The sequence below is a fragment of the Girardinichthys multiradiatus genome, chromosome 11 (genome assembly GCF_021462225.1).
Source record: "Girardinichthys multiradiatus isolate DD_20200921_A chromosome 11, DD_fGirMul_XY1, whole genome shotgun sequence".
NCBI lineage: Eukaryota > Metazoa > Chordata > Actinopteri > Cyprinodontiformes > Goodeidae > Girardinichthys > Girardinichthys multiradiatus.
In genome coordinates this window covers 20,459,123-20,477,573 of record NC_061804.1, presented here as the reverse complement: position 1 = coordinate 20,477,573, position 18,451 = coordinate 20,459,123, and the positions used below count along the sequence as shown (strand labels likewise).

Here is an 18,451-nt window from a genome sequence, read left to right as displayed (position 1 = left end):
GAATATAAAGCATGAGGAAACATTTACGTCCCAGTGCCTTATGTGACCTCACCTTGACCTGACACTGGACACCTCCCCCTTAATCCTCACAGCTGATACACCTCGACAGGTGTGTGTATTATGTGTATAAACTCACAGTCACTTTAATGCATATTTCATATGAGGCTGCTAAATGTGTGGCCAAATGTAGGACATGGGGGGAGGAGGGCGGGGCAACATCTACCCTTGTTAAATGTGAGTGTGCTTTTTCCCCTTCGTAGCAGATGAATGCATGTATTCAATTATCTTTTTTTTATTGCCTTTTAGTTTTTGACCATTTTCTTTCCTTTCATTGCCTTATCATGCAGCCTCAGGGCTCATTTAGAGGTATGTCTATTAACCACACACTCAGACAGATGTGCACACTTGCCCGAACAAAAGAAGGCAAACAAACAGAGACCACCTCAGCCGTTTGAGGACACTATCTGTTTAATGTTATTTATAAACAGCTTCAGTCTGGCATTGTTTGATAACCACATAGAAAACATTTGGGTTCCACAAAGAAGTAGAGGAAAATAATACACAGACATGTGTGTGTATGTGTATATGTGTGTGTGTGTGTGTGCTTGTGTGTGTGTCTGTGTGTGCTCATTGAAAAGAGGGAACGGCAGCAGAGGAAGATGAGACGGTAAAGAGAAACAAGGAGGAGGAAAGATGGAGAAGGAGAATGACAAATGGAAAGCAAGGAAAGACATAAGGAGGAGAAGCACGTAGGACAGTGCAGTGTGTTGTTTATCTTGAGTGACTCAGCAAGACAAAAAGAGTGAAATCCAAACAAATAAGCGATTATAAGAATGTTATAAAAATAACAAAGTTCCAGCCTTTAGCTCTCTGTACATTTTTTATAGGAACAAGTGAGATGTGACAGAGAGTGTCACTTCTCCACTTTTTCTTCCCTTTTATTTATTTTTGTTTTATTACAAAATTCATTCTCACGAGAATAAACAGACACAATTTACATCACCTCTTGATTTACAGCAGCACAAACAAAGTTCACTGGTATAGGGGCCTAGAATCTTATTTGTCAGGACAGTGACACTATAGTAACAGGCCACTGAATGTCCTGACATCAAGATAGACATGAAAAGGTGGGGCTCAGCTGGAAAAACACACAAGCGGGGTACAATTATAGTCCCTGCCCTTGGATTCCTCTACAAACCAGTTCCTATAGGTAGTCTGCAAACTGGACCACACATTTTGGAGCTTTTTGTAACAGCCTGTTATGATTGTAATGTTTTTTAAGCTTAGTCATTGTTTGGTCATAAGTAGAGATGCACCGATCAGAATAATACAGTGATTATAACCAGTGGTCAATGAGCAAGAGGTTGAGTACACCCTAGACATGTGTCCAGCTCATCACAGGACAATGAGACTCCAGATCTTTAGTTGGAACATGGTCGTTCAGCTGAGCAAAAAATGACAAGATCAGGGGTTCACGACGTCCAAGCAGTTCAAGTTCATGGATCTGGAGAACCATGCCAGGGCCTTTGTGAGTGGCAGTAGATGAGGCAGATTGATACAGCTGACAGTCTTTATTAAGGTAACTTTAGCATAGTGATATGGACGTCAATCAGCTAAGAAAACTGCAACAGATTCAACAACAGTGTTGCGAAAGTGTAGACAGTCAACAGAACTGTGTCACATAGATGTGAACATTTTCAGTTTGAGTTATTTTAAATGGCCAAAATAGGTATAAGCAGATAGTTAATCTGATTCGCTTTGAGGATTTAACTTTTTACAAATCTGAGAAATGACATCTGTCTGCAGCAGAAAAGACAGCTGTTACTGATAAGTTCACAGAACTTTGCTTAAGCAATCCAAACTATCCCTTTAACTTTGAGATTTCCAAAAGGCTACCAACATTTTCAAATCCAGCATGTTCCATAGAAGAATGAGGAAGTTTCAAGGGATAGAACGGAGCAATTGTGCTGAACTCAGACTTCCTGTTATCAGCTAAAAATCAAACTTGCTCCCTTTCTTGCAACCTGAAAGAACTACAGACATGTCTCAAAACTAATTTCTTTTTAAGTAGCTTCTGTGCTGTTTTTTTAAACGTGAACCTAACTTTGAGTCTTCTTCACTCAGTAACAGCATCCACACTATTAAATGTTCTTGCTAGTGCAGCAGTAAGCCACTAGTGCTTACTCAGTGATAAGAAAGTGATCAGAATTTTCGAGTTTCCAGTTGCTGGTCATCTGTTTCGGCCAATCCAGCTGAAAACCGTCCACTTCCTGTCACCAGTCAATTTCTTGGTGCATCTCTACTTAAAAGGAGCAACTAGTTCAAATAGTGATGTCACTGCTTTGTTGTGCTGTAGGAAATAATGGATTATTTTGCTTTACCAACTGGTTTCCACCTCTTGCAGTTGAGCTCTTGAGACCTTTGGTGAGTTACACAGAAAAACAGAATGTCTAAAGGAAATCCGAGTGAGTCTCTGGTTCTTGGCTCACCCTGGACTAACTCGGCATAGAGGTTTGCAGTGAGCTGTGAACGTGGTTAATCTTTTTTTTTTTCAGGGGGAAGACCATGCTGGAACTACCCTGTTATCAAAAGGGGTCCTGTGTCCCAGGGTTCCTTCTGTCATTGGTAATTCTTTAAGAAGAGCCCATAGCTTCCAAAAGGGTCGTAGGGATTTTCTCTCTTCAGACCTAGCAGCGATAAAAATCCAACTCTTCAGACAGGCTTGCAGATCAACAAGTCCTCGTTAACACACCAGAGAAGTCCATTCGCTCCTTCATGCTTCACCGACTCTGATCTGACGTTTTACTCAACAGAGGCTGATCAGACCTCTGACACAGAATCTGTTTCTTGTGACTGTTTGGACTGAATGGTGCTTTTGAACAATACACAGCATTACAGAGAGAAGTGCACATTAGTTTTAGTGAATGAGAAGTTATATGACCTAGGCTAAATCCTTAGCTTTTTCTTTTCCTGCAGAGAGGTACTCAAGCAAGAGAAGGTGGGAGTGAATGAAGTCGTCTCTTGCCTCCAGATGTTGTTCTTACTGATTACTGGGTCCGATTAGGCACTCTTGTTATCTAGCTTCGTGTTACCCGCATGGCTTTAGAGTATTTTTTTTTTCTTTTTCCACTTTACACCCCCAGTCATACAACAGTTTCTCAGAAATATTCACTCACTCTAGGACACTGAATGGGACCAGTTGGCTTTTAAAACAATTTGTTGGCTTGGAATGGCTTTTAGGTTTGTATGCAAAGTTGAGGATAAACGATAGCTTTCAACTGGACTGATTTGACAAATTGACACTTATATTGCTGTGTGACAATTTCAGCTGTATTATTTAGATGCCGAAGTGTACAGATGTGCATTAAAACTACTGCGAGACATGGAAGCAGAGCCAATTTGCTGGCAGATTGATAGTGATTACAGCTATTACTGCTGAAACTCTTCACAATGACTCATTTTCATGCCACCAGTGTCTGCGGTACTTTGTTTCCTAATCTTAAGGTGCTGTTGAGTGAGCACAGAGGCAGCTTTAAATGACTGTCTTTGTCCTAGTGTGAGTGACAGATCAAGGCTGTGCTGTGAGAGCACTATTGAGTCAAGAGGGTTAACTGTTTTGATACTTACCATGCTCTTACGTTTATTTGAATGAATAATTGGCTCATTATTTCATGAGGCTGTACAGTTGTCATGAGTACATAATTTTGATGAAGTGACTGATGCCAAAGAGACAGAAGTTTCCCTGTTGTTTCTATGCTGACATCATCAAAACAATGGGCTAAACTGTTTTCCCTGACTCCATTTTTTGACTTAAGGAAGGTTCTTGCATTTTTACCACAGGAATACTCCATAATGTTCTCAATACAGTGTCAAGTACACACTTGGTTATCCATATATATCTCCTTAAATAGCCAGAACAGGGTGTTTTTTTAGGAGCATTAATCATAAGGTTGCATCATAAGCACACGAGTGTCCTGGTCCTGATTCAGCGCAGGATCACAAAATAGATTGACAGAAGCAGAGCTGATGACAAACAGGGAATGTATACTGCTGAGTGGGACCCTGTGTTATTATTAGCTCTCTGGACTCCACTTGGTGGACCAACAGAAGTTCTGGGGATGCACTTGTTCCTCCTTCTTGAGGATCCAGACATGTCGTATTTATCTCCGTCTGGAGAGTAGTCCTTCTCAACCCCATGCTGAAGAACCTGCACCTCATTGAGCCCCACTTTTGCCTTGCGGCCCCGGCGGGTACAGTTTTTGCGGCTTCCCTTTGGCGGTCGCGGCTGGGGTGAAGGTGAAAGCACATTGTGCTGGTCCCCATGCGGCAGGTAAGGCTGCTGATGATGGTTGGGATGGTTTCTGTGGCAGTTCAGTTGGTTTAAATAGTCTCCATGCTCCATCTCCCCTCCTGAGGTACCTCTTCCGTGGCCCTCATTTGACAAGCAGCTGGGTAGCTCTTCCTTCTTCACATTCTTCATGTCCTTTCCTGCCAGCTCCGGCGGAGAAACACAGATCAGAGTGGAGGTGGAGCCCCTAAACCTCTGTAGCCAGTCCCAGAGTGATAGGGCCTTGCAGTCACATTCCCAAGGGTTGTCGTTCAGACGCAGGTACTCCAGGGCGGGCAGCTGCATCAGGGTGACACCGGATAGCTCGGTGATGGAGTTATTAAACAGGAAGAGCGTGGTGAGGCGCCGAAGGTCATGAAAAGCTTGCCGATCAACCCACTGGATTCGGTTCTGGTGCAGAAGGAGTCGATCCAAGACCCCCAGTCCTCTGAAGGTGTTTTGGCGAAGACTCCAAAGTCGATTTCCATGCAGGAAGAGATGACTTAGGTTCAGAAGGTCAATGAATAAATCATCCTCTAAGAACTCTAATTTGTTATCCTAGAAAATAAGAGGGAAGATAGACAAAAAAAAAGAATCTTTAAGTTGGTTATGGATCACTTACAATAACCTTCAAGTTATTTCCAGTAATGTTTAGTATTCTTTATTGGAATAGTGGCTTTAAAGCAATGTATTGGTTTTCAACAGTAGGCTGATCTTGCATTTTATAATAAACACAATATTTGCATTATACCACACAGTAAAATGTTTGTTTGTCATAAAGATTACCTTCACACAGTTGTACACTATGAATTCCAGGGAAAAGATGAACTATGCAGGTTTGTAGGATTACTGGTAATCTGCGCGGCTCACAGAGGCTATAAAATACGCTGAGCTGTTTTGGAGGTCACTAAAATGATTTGTGCATGTCTTCATGTGATTGTTTCTGTTTGAGGAGTCAGTAAAAATGGGGTTAGGCGAGGTCATATCAAACAAACTGGTTTGGCTATTTGGTAGATTTCATGAGCAGTTGCACAAAACTATGAATGTTCTAAGCGTGAACATGTGAGGCTGTGAGTTTTACCCCTTGTTTCAGATTTCATGGACAACCAGCATTGTAGTCAAGGGCGGGCTGATGCTCAGCAGAACTGACAAAACAATAAAAAGCTTTTTGTCTGAGGCAGTTCAGTGAATTTCTACTCCGGTAAAAGGGTCAATACAGCAGATAAACCTCAGCAGTCTGAATGCAGGGTGCATTGTTTGTTTGGTCTGCACACATACTTCTCTGTGACATCATTTCATAACGGGCAGTTGTCAAATTTGCAATTACTACTAATAATATAATAATAACTGTTATTGCAATAAACTTTTTTTTTTTTTTTACATTTTATATTATTATTATTATAATTATGTTAATAATGATGTTGATAAATACATTTTTGCTGACTTCACTCTTAGCCTGTACACTTTTTGCATATTTCACCACATTTTAAGTAAATAATACATTTAATTGTGGTGAATTTGCACACAGTAATCATGATACCTTTCATATCATTTGTACCTAGTTAATGGTTTTTGCATCTATGAATTGGCTATAGAGTCGCTCTATTGGCTCTAATCATTGGCTGTCAGGTCAAATACAGAATAATTTTTTTTTATATCTTAAATACACTAAAACTAAGAACTCTTATCATTTTAGGTCCATAAATGTATCACCTAAAATGTATTGCTTTGATGCATTTTATGGGGTCTTACTGACATATGTTTGGATGCTTAAACGGGTTTATTCTGCCTTTATTTTATGTTGGATTCAAAAGTACCTTCTATCAAAGAACCCATAACACATTCTCTTATAAGTTTCAATCCATAAAAGAAAATCAGAATCATCAGGTCCGACTTCAAAGGAAATAAGATATCAGGGCAATATGCTGTGCATGTTGTTATGTAAAATGGTTTATGTATGTTTTGGTGGTTTCTGTTTTGTTGGGTTATCTGTAATATGTTGTGTATTTGATGATTTTTTCTCCCTGGCTATATGCTTTGCAGGATCAGGCTTCCGTTGATGGGTAAATCATTTTATCTGCTACTGGCATTTTATTAGTGTCGAATTTCGGGCAGTAGGTGCGAAAGCATGCCTAAGTATGGGTAACACCATAAAAACCCTACAGTGTAAGGAATGCAGATGTAAAAGTAAACAGCACAGATAAAAGCTGGCAGTACCTGTAGGTAGAGATACTGGAGATTATGCAGGCCTGCGAAGATCCCTGGAGGCAGGCTGATCAGGCCACAGTGGTACAGGTGCAGGGCGTGTAACCGACCCAGACCCATAAAGGTGTCCGAGGCGACGGCCTTCAGGTGCCGATTATCCCCCAGGTCGAGCTCTTCCAGCCGGTCGAAGCCGTGGAACGTGGACGGCTGTACGTAGGAAATGTTGTTGGAGTACAGCCACAGCATGGTGGTGGTGGGCGAGAAGTGGCCTCGGAGGAGCCGCTGGATCTTGTTGTTTTGTAAGAAGACCCGCTCGCTTTGAGCGGGGATGCCCTCGGGCACGGCGTGGAAGTTGTGGGCCTGGCAGGAAACGGTGCTGGGCGAGGTGTAGCAGATGCAGTGACGAGGGCAGGGCTGGGAGAGATCCAGGCCCCACAGGACCAGCAGTAGCTCCACCCCCCCATAACCTGAGAGAACAAAGAGAGAGGAAGGGAGAGAAAGAGGAGAGTTAATGAAATTCATACAGCAGAGCTTCTGTTATCAGACACATCTTTAATGAAACACTGAATGTAGTCAGTTTACAAGGATTTAAACGGGAACTGTTCTATGTGGGACAAAAGATACACTGCTGACATGATTTTCTCTCACACACACAAACTCAAAACTTACCATTCCCAATGGGTTTGCCTACCTTTTACTACTGTCTTCACTCTAAACTTTTTACAAATCTTTACATATTTCCAAGAAATTTTTTGAGTACCATTTTTATTGTGTGGTGGTACAGTTTTAAGAGAGGTGTATACATCTTATGTTCACATTCCCTGCAACAGTCATGACAGTACTGCACACACATCTGCCTAACATGCACAGCGTTATATCCTTTGGTTATCCTCTAAAGCCGACAGAAAATCGATGTTTCTCCTGCTTACAATACGCCACACACCTGTAATACGTTCCCACAATAAGGGAAAGCCAAAAAGGAGTGAGGAAGGAAGGCAAAAAAATGGGGGGGTTGAGAAGATCCACAGCAGACATCTGACGTGGGTATTACTTTTCTGTTATCAGATTCCCCTCATCTCACTCATTTATTTTTATATTTATTTGACTATTTTTCCCTGCCTTGGATCATTTTAGTGTTTGATGTTTCTTAGAGCTAGAAATAGAGCGAGAGAAGAAAAAAAAAAGTGGGTGAAAGGAGTGGAGGGTGGAGACACACTGATCTTGGAGTAAGATCTGGATTGAACCAGAGATAAAAATCCAACCTCAACATCATTCGTTCAACCCTGTGAGTGCATATATGTTCCCTCCATTTAATTTGAAACCACAGCAAGGATCCAGTTAATACGTATACATATTTGGTCTTTCTAAAAGCACTTAGATTAGCGGCCATTGCATTATATCAATGAGCATCCTCTTAGGGAAGTAAAGGAGATCATGTTACAGGAAAATCGGCAGATGTGATTGACAGATGCCCCTGCAATGCTCTATTAAAGAGCGACATGTTCTCACATGTTAGCAGAGGACTCCAGAGTATAATCCCACAGCTGCATGACCTGGTAACATAATGTGTGTGTGGCAATGTTTGTCGGTATGTCTGTGACAAGACATATGTTGCATTTGACATATCTGACTCTTTCTTCTGAAAAAGTTAAAAGAAAAACATCAGTAGCGGCCGTATTGACAACCTAATTCTTTTTTCAATTCTTTTTGCTCAAACCAAATCAACACTTTCATATTGTATAATAATACAATAATAAAGTGTAATAAAGAATATTTATTATTAGAGTGGTCAGACAACAACTGCTAATTATTTGTGAGTTCGCACGTTTTTACAACTTAATCTGGAATATTAATTAAATGTTAAGTATCAGAAACAAATGATTTAGACAACTAAACTGCTTTATAACCCATAGTACATTTTGTCTTAGTTTCAACTGTCTGCTATCTGCTAAACACTTCAATTTAAGATGTATTTTAAATACAGCTATTATATTTAAAAGTTGCACAATGAGTAAACAAGTCATTTCTGTATGTCATATATGTTAAAATTCATAAGGAGTTGAAATTGTGTTTCTTTTGTCCAGATGTTATGTTCTTCAACCAATAGGGGGAGTTTCTAGAGAAATTAGGGATAAGCATTAACTTTTTTTTAGCCTTGATTTAGTCTCCAGGGTAACTAACTTTTTCACAGTGGTAGCGGTCGCTATCATAATGTGCTGAGGTTGTGCAGGACCAAAGTGCAAGCAGGAGCGTCAGAGCCACACAGTGAGTTGAAGTTATTTAATAAAAAACGGAACTGATACTTTACACAGAGACGTAGGGCATGGAACACGGGCAGAGTTACAGGCATGGAGCTGGTGGGCTAACAGTGACATGGAGCATGTAAACCAACAGTAGGATCCAATGACGAGCAATAAAAACCAAAGTTTAAATACAAAAGCAGGGTGGAGAAATGACCAATAAACTAGAAGATCTAATCAGATGCAATGTGGAACAGTTGGTGGCAGAGGGAATGTAGGGCAACTGAAGAAGGGAGTAAAATTAATACAGAAGAGTGCGAACACAGGTAAGTACAAGGAAGGCAACTATGAACCTAATCTACAATGAATGATTTAAAAAACAACTAGAGAACAAACACATGAGGGGAGAAACAGATCCATAAAGAAACTTACACACCTTGAGATCATGACAGTAACACTAATTATTCCTTTGGGTTTTAACTCAGATATGCATCACCTCAGTGGATAACTCTTTTTTAGTTAAAATACATCCATAGACATCTGAGCTAAAACTGAATATTTCAAAATCTGCTGTTTTTTTAATATTTATAATTGTAAATTCAGACCTTTTTTTTCCCTGACATCGACAAGAATTAGAAAACATTTGAATAAGTGGGCTTAAAACTCAGATCTGACCAGCACAGTCTACCAGATGAGCTGCACGACTACACAGGTAAACCTGTGCAAATAGTATATTAGTCCAGTACTCTTCTCTTGTGATCCAGTCAGGTTTTTGGTCTCCTTGCTAGAGAAGCAATGACTTAATTTAAGCTGTCTCTGTGACATCCTGCACTGCATTGTTTCCGTTTCCATCCATTACGTCAGTACAGAATGTAAATGTATGTCAGCATTTTTAGTAATTTTCTCTTAATCCTTATCTTCAGCAAAAGAACCAACATGCAGAGCACTGCCCCATGTTTGGGAACTGATGCCACTAACTCCTTAAAAGTGATATATGTTTTGTGTTCTTGCTGCTTACCTAAAACCACACAGTTGTTATAATGACTGCAGATATGCTTTGTCACAGACTCAGATGGAAGACAAAAACTGCCATCTGGTTTGTAATACAACTTCCTCCAAAACCTGTAGAAATCATTTACCCTTAATGGCTTCTTCACAGATGTGCAGTTTAACCGTGTGCACTGATACTCCAATATTATGAAAATTTAAACAAATGTCTCAAAGACACGTCAGGAGACAAACATGATGTTTTTGTATTTATAGACTCATAGAAAGGTTAAGAAGAGAATAACAGGTGATTAACAGTAATATAATCAATCAAACAACATTTGTTTCACTATGCCAAATTGATCAAAATATATTAAGTACATCATCTTCTGCTATTCTGTTCTTTCATCAGTTTTACGCACTTATTTTTATTACAGTCCAACAGGCCTGTCGGTCTAATTGGTCAGTAGTTTTCCTTGTAAAGTGACTATATAGCAGATATTCAGCCCTGAAGGCTGTCATGATTTCATCTCTCTGTTCTACCTCTTTTCTCCCCTTCTCTTTTGCTTTGCCGGTTCAGCTGTGTCTGCATGGTTGTTTTATGACTCTATGTCTGGTTTCTCCAGAACAGTTGTCTTCCTCTACCGCTTTATCTTCATCTGCTGCTTCATTCCTCCTGCTGTGTCTGCTAATTAGGTGTAAAACTGCTGTTAGTAACAGAACTCTGTGTGCACGAGGCTATGAACCATAGATTGTGTACATATGTCTTTCAGTTTCTTACAAAGGGTGCAATTGTTTTTATATATAAATGATTCACATTTTGTTCAAAAAAGAAAATTTAGAGGTTCCTATATTAGATGTGTCACAAATTGCGTGATAGTATAAGTTTACAAACTGAATCAAACAATAATGTTTCTCCCACTGTATCCATTGTAATTATTAAACAAATTGTCTCCCGTGGAAATCTGCTTTACACATGGTGATAATAAGCGCTCTGAGCATTAGTTTGAATTTCCAATTGCTTTCAGTCCCTCACTGCCATTTGTTCATGCCTGCAGTCTTCCATTTTTTTTGGTTTACTTTTTTCTTTATCATTTCTATCTGATTTTGACTTTGTCCCATCTAGTTTTTCCAATCAGGCTGGCCTTCTCTATGTTCTATTTTTATGTATTCTTGTAAATTAAGTGCAGATGTTTAAACATTAAAAACAGAGATTGTAATCTAAAACATTATATTCATTAATAATCTGCCTTGCAAAACAATGAATTACTGCAGGAACAGGAGCAATAGATGTTAAGGTGGCTAAAAAAAGAGACAATAGAGGTGTGAACTAGTCATGTAACTTGGAGTCGAGTCATACTTGAGTCACAAAACTGCCTACTTTGGGATTGAGATGATAAAAATCACAAAATCTCAACTTTAAACCCAAAGACTTGTAAATTAACTTGAACTTGAAACTTTTGAATTTAAATACTTGATATTTTACACCAGAAAACATAATTTAAGCAAATGTGTAACTCATACATACAACTTTAATAAAATTTACTAAATTTAGACTAGAATAATTTAATTCTACATACAAAAAAGCATGGAATGATAAGTGAAACCCCCAATTACAATGCCTTAGGTTCATTGGTTCTCAATCCTGGTCTTCAGGATCCACTGTGCTGCATGTTTTAGGTGTTTCCTCGCCACCACACGATTCACTTGAATGAATGAGTGATTTTCAGGCTTCTGCAGTGCTTGATGGCATGCTGAGGAGGCAATGCAATCATTTGAATCAGGTGTGCTGGAGCAGAGACACATCTAAAACATGGAGAACAGTGGGCCCCGAGGACTAGGATTTAGAACCACTTCTTTAGCTCATTTCATTAGTTTAGATACATGTTCAGGTGGTCAACAGGAAATCAACTGCTGTTTGCAAAATGTGTGGGTTGAGAATTATGGATGGAGAGACAGTAACTTTCAACCTTTCTCCTTTTAAGACTGGATCTAATATCTACTTAAATGATCAGAAAGGAGAATTTTATACCATTGAGATACAGTATGTATAAATGCCAGCGTAGTACACTAGTAATTTGAAATTAATAGCGTATTGGAATGCAGTTAATGTTTATTTTTTACAATGCATTAAAATGCTCTACAGTTTGTCAGTTTACTAAATATTGGTTTGAGATATATTTTTTAAATAATTACCTTGTTTGTTCTGATAAACAGTGTAAACCTCAGAGGTAGTAACGTTTCTTTTTTATTGCTGGTTTGTAAATAAATTGAAAAGAAGCAAATCTTTCCTTTTTTGTAAGATTTACCCATAAACTATTTTAAGATAAAAATGTATTTAAATGCAATTGCCAAATTTTCTGTTATCTAATAAGAGCATGCAAATTAATGTTAACACATGTGTTTGTATGCCCAGGACATTTTTATTTTAATTTTACATGTAAAATGCCCATTAACATACAGTGCCATTTTAAAGCAGATATCTCAGACTTTGGTCCTCGAGAGCTGATTGTTCTGCACATTTAGATGTGTCAACACATCTGAAATAAATGATGAAGCAATGTGCAGAACTTCGAAGAACATGACTGCATGCTAAGGAGATAATCTGTTTGATTTAAGTAAGAATAGTCACACAGAAAAACAGAAAATTTACTTTTCTTGAAAGGGATTGTTTTAATATGAAATGGGTAAGGTACAGCAATAGGACAAACAAGGAATGTCCTCTTGTAGAGCTGGGTAATTAATTTTTTTATTCATATAAAGTACCTACTTTATAATATATAGTACTGGGTTTTGTTTACATTACTTTCACTTTCTGCTTGTTCTGACAAATAAATGCATCTTTTGAAAAGCATTCATATGTTTTTGAAAATAATTTCTTAGTATTTTGTTACTGAACTACATAATTGATCAGTGTTCTGACTGGAATTTCAAAGTTCAAGACATCCAATTTAACTCGAGACTTGAGTGGAAAGACTTGAGGGTTGCAAAACAGTGTTTGGTCCAACCTCTGAGAGACAGACATTCAGAGTTTTAGGAAGTAAAAGGGTCTCTTGCTTTCATATTTTTATGAAACAAAGGCTTCCAGGATGGACACGTTTCATCATGCGTGACATCAGCTTTTCCTTTTGTTTACTTCTGTAAACTTTCTACTTTCTTCATCTCCACTCTGAAAATATGCAGCTAATTGTAACTGAAACCGTTGGGAACAACACTAGGATGATGTTACTCCACCTCTCAACATGAGAAAGGTCTTAGCGAGAAGCTTTGAGAATCAGTCTTTATAACACATTTTCCAAATGACTCAATATTAGTTTCACTCAGGTCATTTGTTTCTGAGTGAATGTTTCAAGAATGAGTGTTCATTTGAGCTCTCATTGTGAAAACAACATAAAAATGAAACATTTTCAGATGCAGGTCCTTTATCAAAGGCATTATGGGCTTAAGCATTATTGCTTTATGTTTGCTGTGAATCATTTGCAATTTGGATTCCTTAAAATAAGTGAAGGAGGCACTAAAGGAAAGAAATGCTCCAGTACGCTGCTATGCTTCATTTTTCTCATATGCAGCTACTGCACTCTGTCAGCTGTCTGTCATTAAAGCTTAAAATGCCCAGAAAAATACTTTAAGGGGAAGAAAAAATCATCTGCTGCTATAACAGATTTCCCTATTCTTGGAAAGCTTTTCATAAAAACTATGAGCCTGGCTGCAGGGATTTGCATTAGTGGGGTTGGACACTTATGTTGGATGTTCTTATCTAACTTCTGAGCGTGTTCCCACTTCATCTCTTAAGAGGTGGATTGGATCAAAAACTGATTGGTCAGTCTCACTGAAAAACCTTTTTTCGTCTTGGACATTTTTCTTCTAACAGAGTTCATGGAACCTGTAGAAAGCTTTCTTTTAAATCATTTCTGTTAGTACTTGTAGATGTTTTATCGGTATTTAGCTCATGTTCACTGTGGAGTTGTGTATGGAGCGCAAAGATTAGATTTACATCTTGCTTCAAGTTTTCCGTCTCACACACCTAGACATTAAGCCAACAAATGCACATCTGGCCTCATTTATCTGTTAGACCAAGGCAAAGTGTAAGAGAGGAACTGATAATCAAATAATGGCTACTGTAAGCTAGTTGCACCAACTAGAGGAATATTAGACTAGTCAATTCTAGGGCTCTGATAGACGCACTCACGTGACTACATGTGACAAAACATGTACACCAGGTAGAAATTATAACATTGTGGAAGTATTTTACTAAAGATGATCTTTTTGGGTCAACCACTATCACATGAAAAATCTGCAGGGCTCTTCTGAAATACAACAAAAATAATCAAATGAAGAATCAGCTTTAATGGCCAGGTTTGTGTGTACAAACAGGGAATGTGACTTCAGTTTCCAAATCTCACATCCTACAGACATTAACTATAAATATATAAACCTTAAAGGACAGAAAACAGCATATTTTTTCATTAAGAAAAAAGAAAGGCAGATTGTGTTTGTGCAAATATGCTTTTTTTTTTTTTTTTACAAATTCAACATATTTGCACATTCATTTAAGAAAACATATGGTGTTAAATTCTAAGAGCAAACAGATAGACTACCTGTTTTTTTCTGTTCTATTTTTTTATTCTGCATTGTTACGGCCTGAGGCCATCTGATTTGCATAAGACTGTGCAGTTACACGTCTGGGATTGGCTGGCTTCTCCTAACTCCTACTGATGAACATCTGGAACCAGATTGGACTGTTTATTTACAGCTCTTCCAATCACAGAAGAGACCCTTCTTTTTAAACTTGGCTCACCTGTCACTGAGGGTGGTTTTGATTTAATCTGAGCAGCTTGCATCTTTGTTGGGTGTAAAATTATGTAGTATGTGCCAGGTCTGGGTTGCTAACAAGAGTTTATTTCAGAGCCCTGTCTTGTGTACCTTTAAAAGCATTTGTGAACTTCTGAAGACAGGCTCAGACGTTTCAATTTGGGAAGTGTTTTGTTTGTTTAGCTTTAATTTGTTAAGTGACTGAAAGCTTTTTGTTTCAGCCCTTTTGGTCAACCATACTTTTGACATTTTAGTTTTGGTGAACTACATCTTAAACTTTGTTTTACTGGGGACTGTTCTTGTTTCATCTGATTTTTATTTATTAGAAATTATCTTTGTAAACCTCAACTGATGGTTTGGACTAGTTCTAGTACCCAGCTTTTGTTCTCCTTTTGCCAAAACCTGAAAATGACGTACCAATAAACCGCTTTTTATTTTAAAAACCACCTACATCTAATTTAATAATGGGTGTTTGCTGTAGATTTAGGTAATAAAGCCTGTTGCTGCAAAATCTTCTCTGCTGCGTTTGTATAAGATCACAGTGACTAGTCAACTCGACTTTCACCATATTGGACTTGTCTTGTTTTGCCTCAAAACCTGTTTTGAGGCAAAAAAAGGGTGAGGGTGTTAAAGGTATCACTGCATCTCTTAAAAATACTAGAGCACCTTCAATGTTTAGGTTTATTAAGACCATGTTAGAGTTCATAGTTGAAGCAGAGTTAATGCTTTATATTGACCTAAATGGTTCTTTGCTCTTGCTCAGACAGCAGCAGTGGTATAAAAGACAACCAATTATCTGCTCCTTTTACACAGTTGTTGGTGTTTAACAGGATGAAATATAAACATTCAGAACTTACAATAGTGTGTCATTAACACATGCTTATTTAAGTTAAGTTGTTCGAGGTACAACTACAGACTTGACGATGTATGTGAGACAAAAATACAACACCTTCTAGACCTCTAATATGACTGTTTAAGTAGTGTTGTGAACAATATACTTGACTCTAAAGAGAACTGTCAGGTAGTCAGTCAGGCCTATGGGCTGCACGGTGGCGCAGGTGGTAGCCCTGTTGCCTTGCAGCAAGAAGGTCCTGGGTTTGATTCCCATCCAGTGCTCTTTCTGCATGGAGTTTGCATGTTAGTCCAAAGACATGCCTGTTAGGTTAATTGGTCTTGCAAAATTGCCCTTAGGAGTGTGTGCATGGTTGTTTGTGTGTTGCCCTGTGATGGACTGGTGACCTGTCCAGGGTGTACCCTGCCTCTCGCCCATAGACTGCTGGAGATAGGCACCAGCTTCCCTGTGACCCACTATGGAAGAAGCGGTAGAAAATGACTGACTGACTATATACAATTACAGTAATTGTACCAGATTGCCAGGAATCCCTGCAGGTCACAACTACAGGTCTGTTATTTTGAAAAATGGCAGACATGATGCCCAAGTTAAATTTTTATATATACATATATATATATATATATATATATAAGTTTTTTTAAGTGTTAAACTTTCACAGTATCGCTACAACTTAGGAGGCAGAGACTTATATGAAACCTGAAGAAAAAACACCTTGCTTTCAAAACTAAAACAGTGAAATCCTCAGTGTCTTGTTAAAAAAGGAGTTGATGACACTCTATTTTACACCTTTTGCAAGGACTTGAAATTTCCTCTCTGAAATCTGAAATTAGTATGCAATTATCAAAACAACACAAAGTGTGCTTTTTTTTACACACAATGCCTTGCAGAAGTCAAAATATCTTACTGGGATTGTATGTGATAAACCAACACAGAGTAGTGCATAGAAGGAAAATTTGTTTTTGTTTTTTATGATTAATATTGTCTTGTATGTGTATGAACATGTCTTGGTTGGCTTGGTTGTGCCATAGTTTTATAACTATCAGATGAACAGGATTTTGTGAGATGTTTAATAATTGCAATATCATTTTAAAATCTAACTCCTAACTTTTGGGGGCTGAATGCCACAATGCCACGATGTTTAGAGTTTTATTTAGAAGAACTTATAAAAAACCACATCTTTCCTTCCATTTCACAATAATGCATGACTTTGTGTTGATTCGTCACAAAGAATCCCAGTGAAATACATTGCAGTTTGTGGCGGTAACAGAACAAAATGCAAAAAGTCTCAAAGAGAATGTCTGTCTCTAACATTGTGTACACCATTACAAATTTAATGGAAACGGAAAAACTCTGTCAAATTTCAACATAACCAGCCCCCATGTGATAAAGTGAGTATAGAAAATGGGTGGAAATTTCAACAAGATTGAATAATTTCTTTTTTTTTCTTTTATGTTGTATATATGTGCATGGGTACTTTGTCTAACTCTCTCTTTAGAGTCCATTTCCCTTAGCTTTTTTTGTCCAAGTCCACATCTAAGCTTTCCTGGTTAGATATTAGCTGGAAGCTTTATCAAGCACGGCTAGGATACAATTACAAGATTTCGTCCTTTCACTTTCTCTCATTCGTAGTCCTTCAACCCAGTCATTAATGTGCACACACAAACACACAGTGAAGAGTAGGGGTGAGGTGGGGTGGGGACGAACCAGCAGAAGCACACACGTTGCTTTTCAGGCTGTCGACACAACTGCCTTCCAAGAACAGCTTGGCATCTGCAACAGACACCTGCCACTCATTCTGGCAAACACAAGGAGAAAGTAAGAGAAGGAAGGAAAAGTAATGGAAAGGAAGATGGAGAGAGAGGGAACAGGCAATATCAGGCTCAAAGGGAATGAAGACGTCTTATAACATGAAAGCATAGGGAAGAGGAGAGAGGCACAATGCAGTGGTGTGGGAGGGAAAAAAGAGCAGAGAGAGTGATACTGTAGCTAAAAAAAGAAGACGAGGATGACAGGGATGTACTGTGAAGCACAGACCATTATATAGGTAGGTGTGTGAATGTCTGTCTGCTTGGTGAACAGCACAGTTACGATTTTGGATGAATTTGGATATAATACTGTTACCTTCTGCAGGGTGTTTCTGATAAACACCTGCAAAGCGTTCAGACATCGCAAACCTGCACTGTCACAGAAAGATGAAAAAGGGCATTTAATGAAAACGAAATGTGTGTTCTTTAGGCTTCCACAGATCCAAGCTGCAGGCAAATACACCCACAAGCAGATATAGACAATCAACACTAATTAGCAGCAGTGGTGGGATGTTTCAGGAAAAAAAAAATACAGCAAAACAGAAATCAAAAGAAAAATGTAAAAAATGTAAAAATGGCAAAAAAAAAAGCATAGAATATGATGGGATGAAAGAGGAGGGAGGGCAACAGCTATAGTTCAGATGCTCAATATAGATGCTGCTCCCCTCTTGTTAGTGGTTGATTTAGCTTAGCATAATCCCAAAGATCATTTAGCGTTGCTCATTCAAATGATGATAAATCTCTGGCAGAGTTAATGAGAGATTTAAATGGTGCAATTGCTTTGACGACAGCTGAAAAATGTCTGCTGCAAATAATCCTTTCCTCTCATGTACCACAGCTGGACACAAATCAGGTCAGTACCAGCAGCCCTGCATCGCTGATTTATTTAGGCTGACAAAATACTGTTTGGTTTTGTTCAAATCTACTTTTGTTCAAAGTCCCCATTCTGTAACCCCATAGAAAAACATTCAAACAGCAGCAAAAAGCAGGTCACTGAGAAGGTAAGGCAACTATTGTTTCTTCATTCTTGATGGTATTAGACTGCTTTAAGAGCACATTAGAAGGTAAAGTTGTAATGTATGTAGGATCTTTAAGTGACATCCTAAAATCAGTCAGTCATTTTCTACCACTTATTCCATAGTGGGTCGCGGGGGAGCTGGTGCCTATCTCCAGCAGTCTATGGGCGAGAGGCGGGCTACACCCTGGACAGGTAGCCAGTCCG

General features: G+C 38.6%; 1 protein-coding gene across 1 annotated transcript in view; it reads right to left on the bottom strand.

Annotated features, from left to right (window-relative positions):
- Positions 1-450: 450 nt before the first annotated feature.
- LOC124876821 (reticulon-4 receptor-like 1) overlaps positions 451-18,451 on the bottom strand; it is a 109,710-nt gene continuing 91,709 nt past the window's right edge. Inside the window, exons 2-3 of the mRNA XM_047379832.1 lie at positions 6,545-6,999; positions 451-4,885 (exon numbers count right to left, since the gene is read on the bottom strand). Coding sequence (XP_047235788.1) covers positions 3,986-4,885; positions 6,545-6,999 — 1,355 coding nt within the window. The 3' untranslated portion in view covers positions 451-3,985. The remainder of the gene's footprint in view (positions 4,886-6,544; positions 7,000-18,451) is intronic.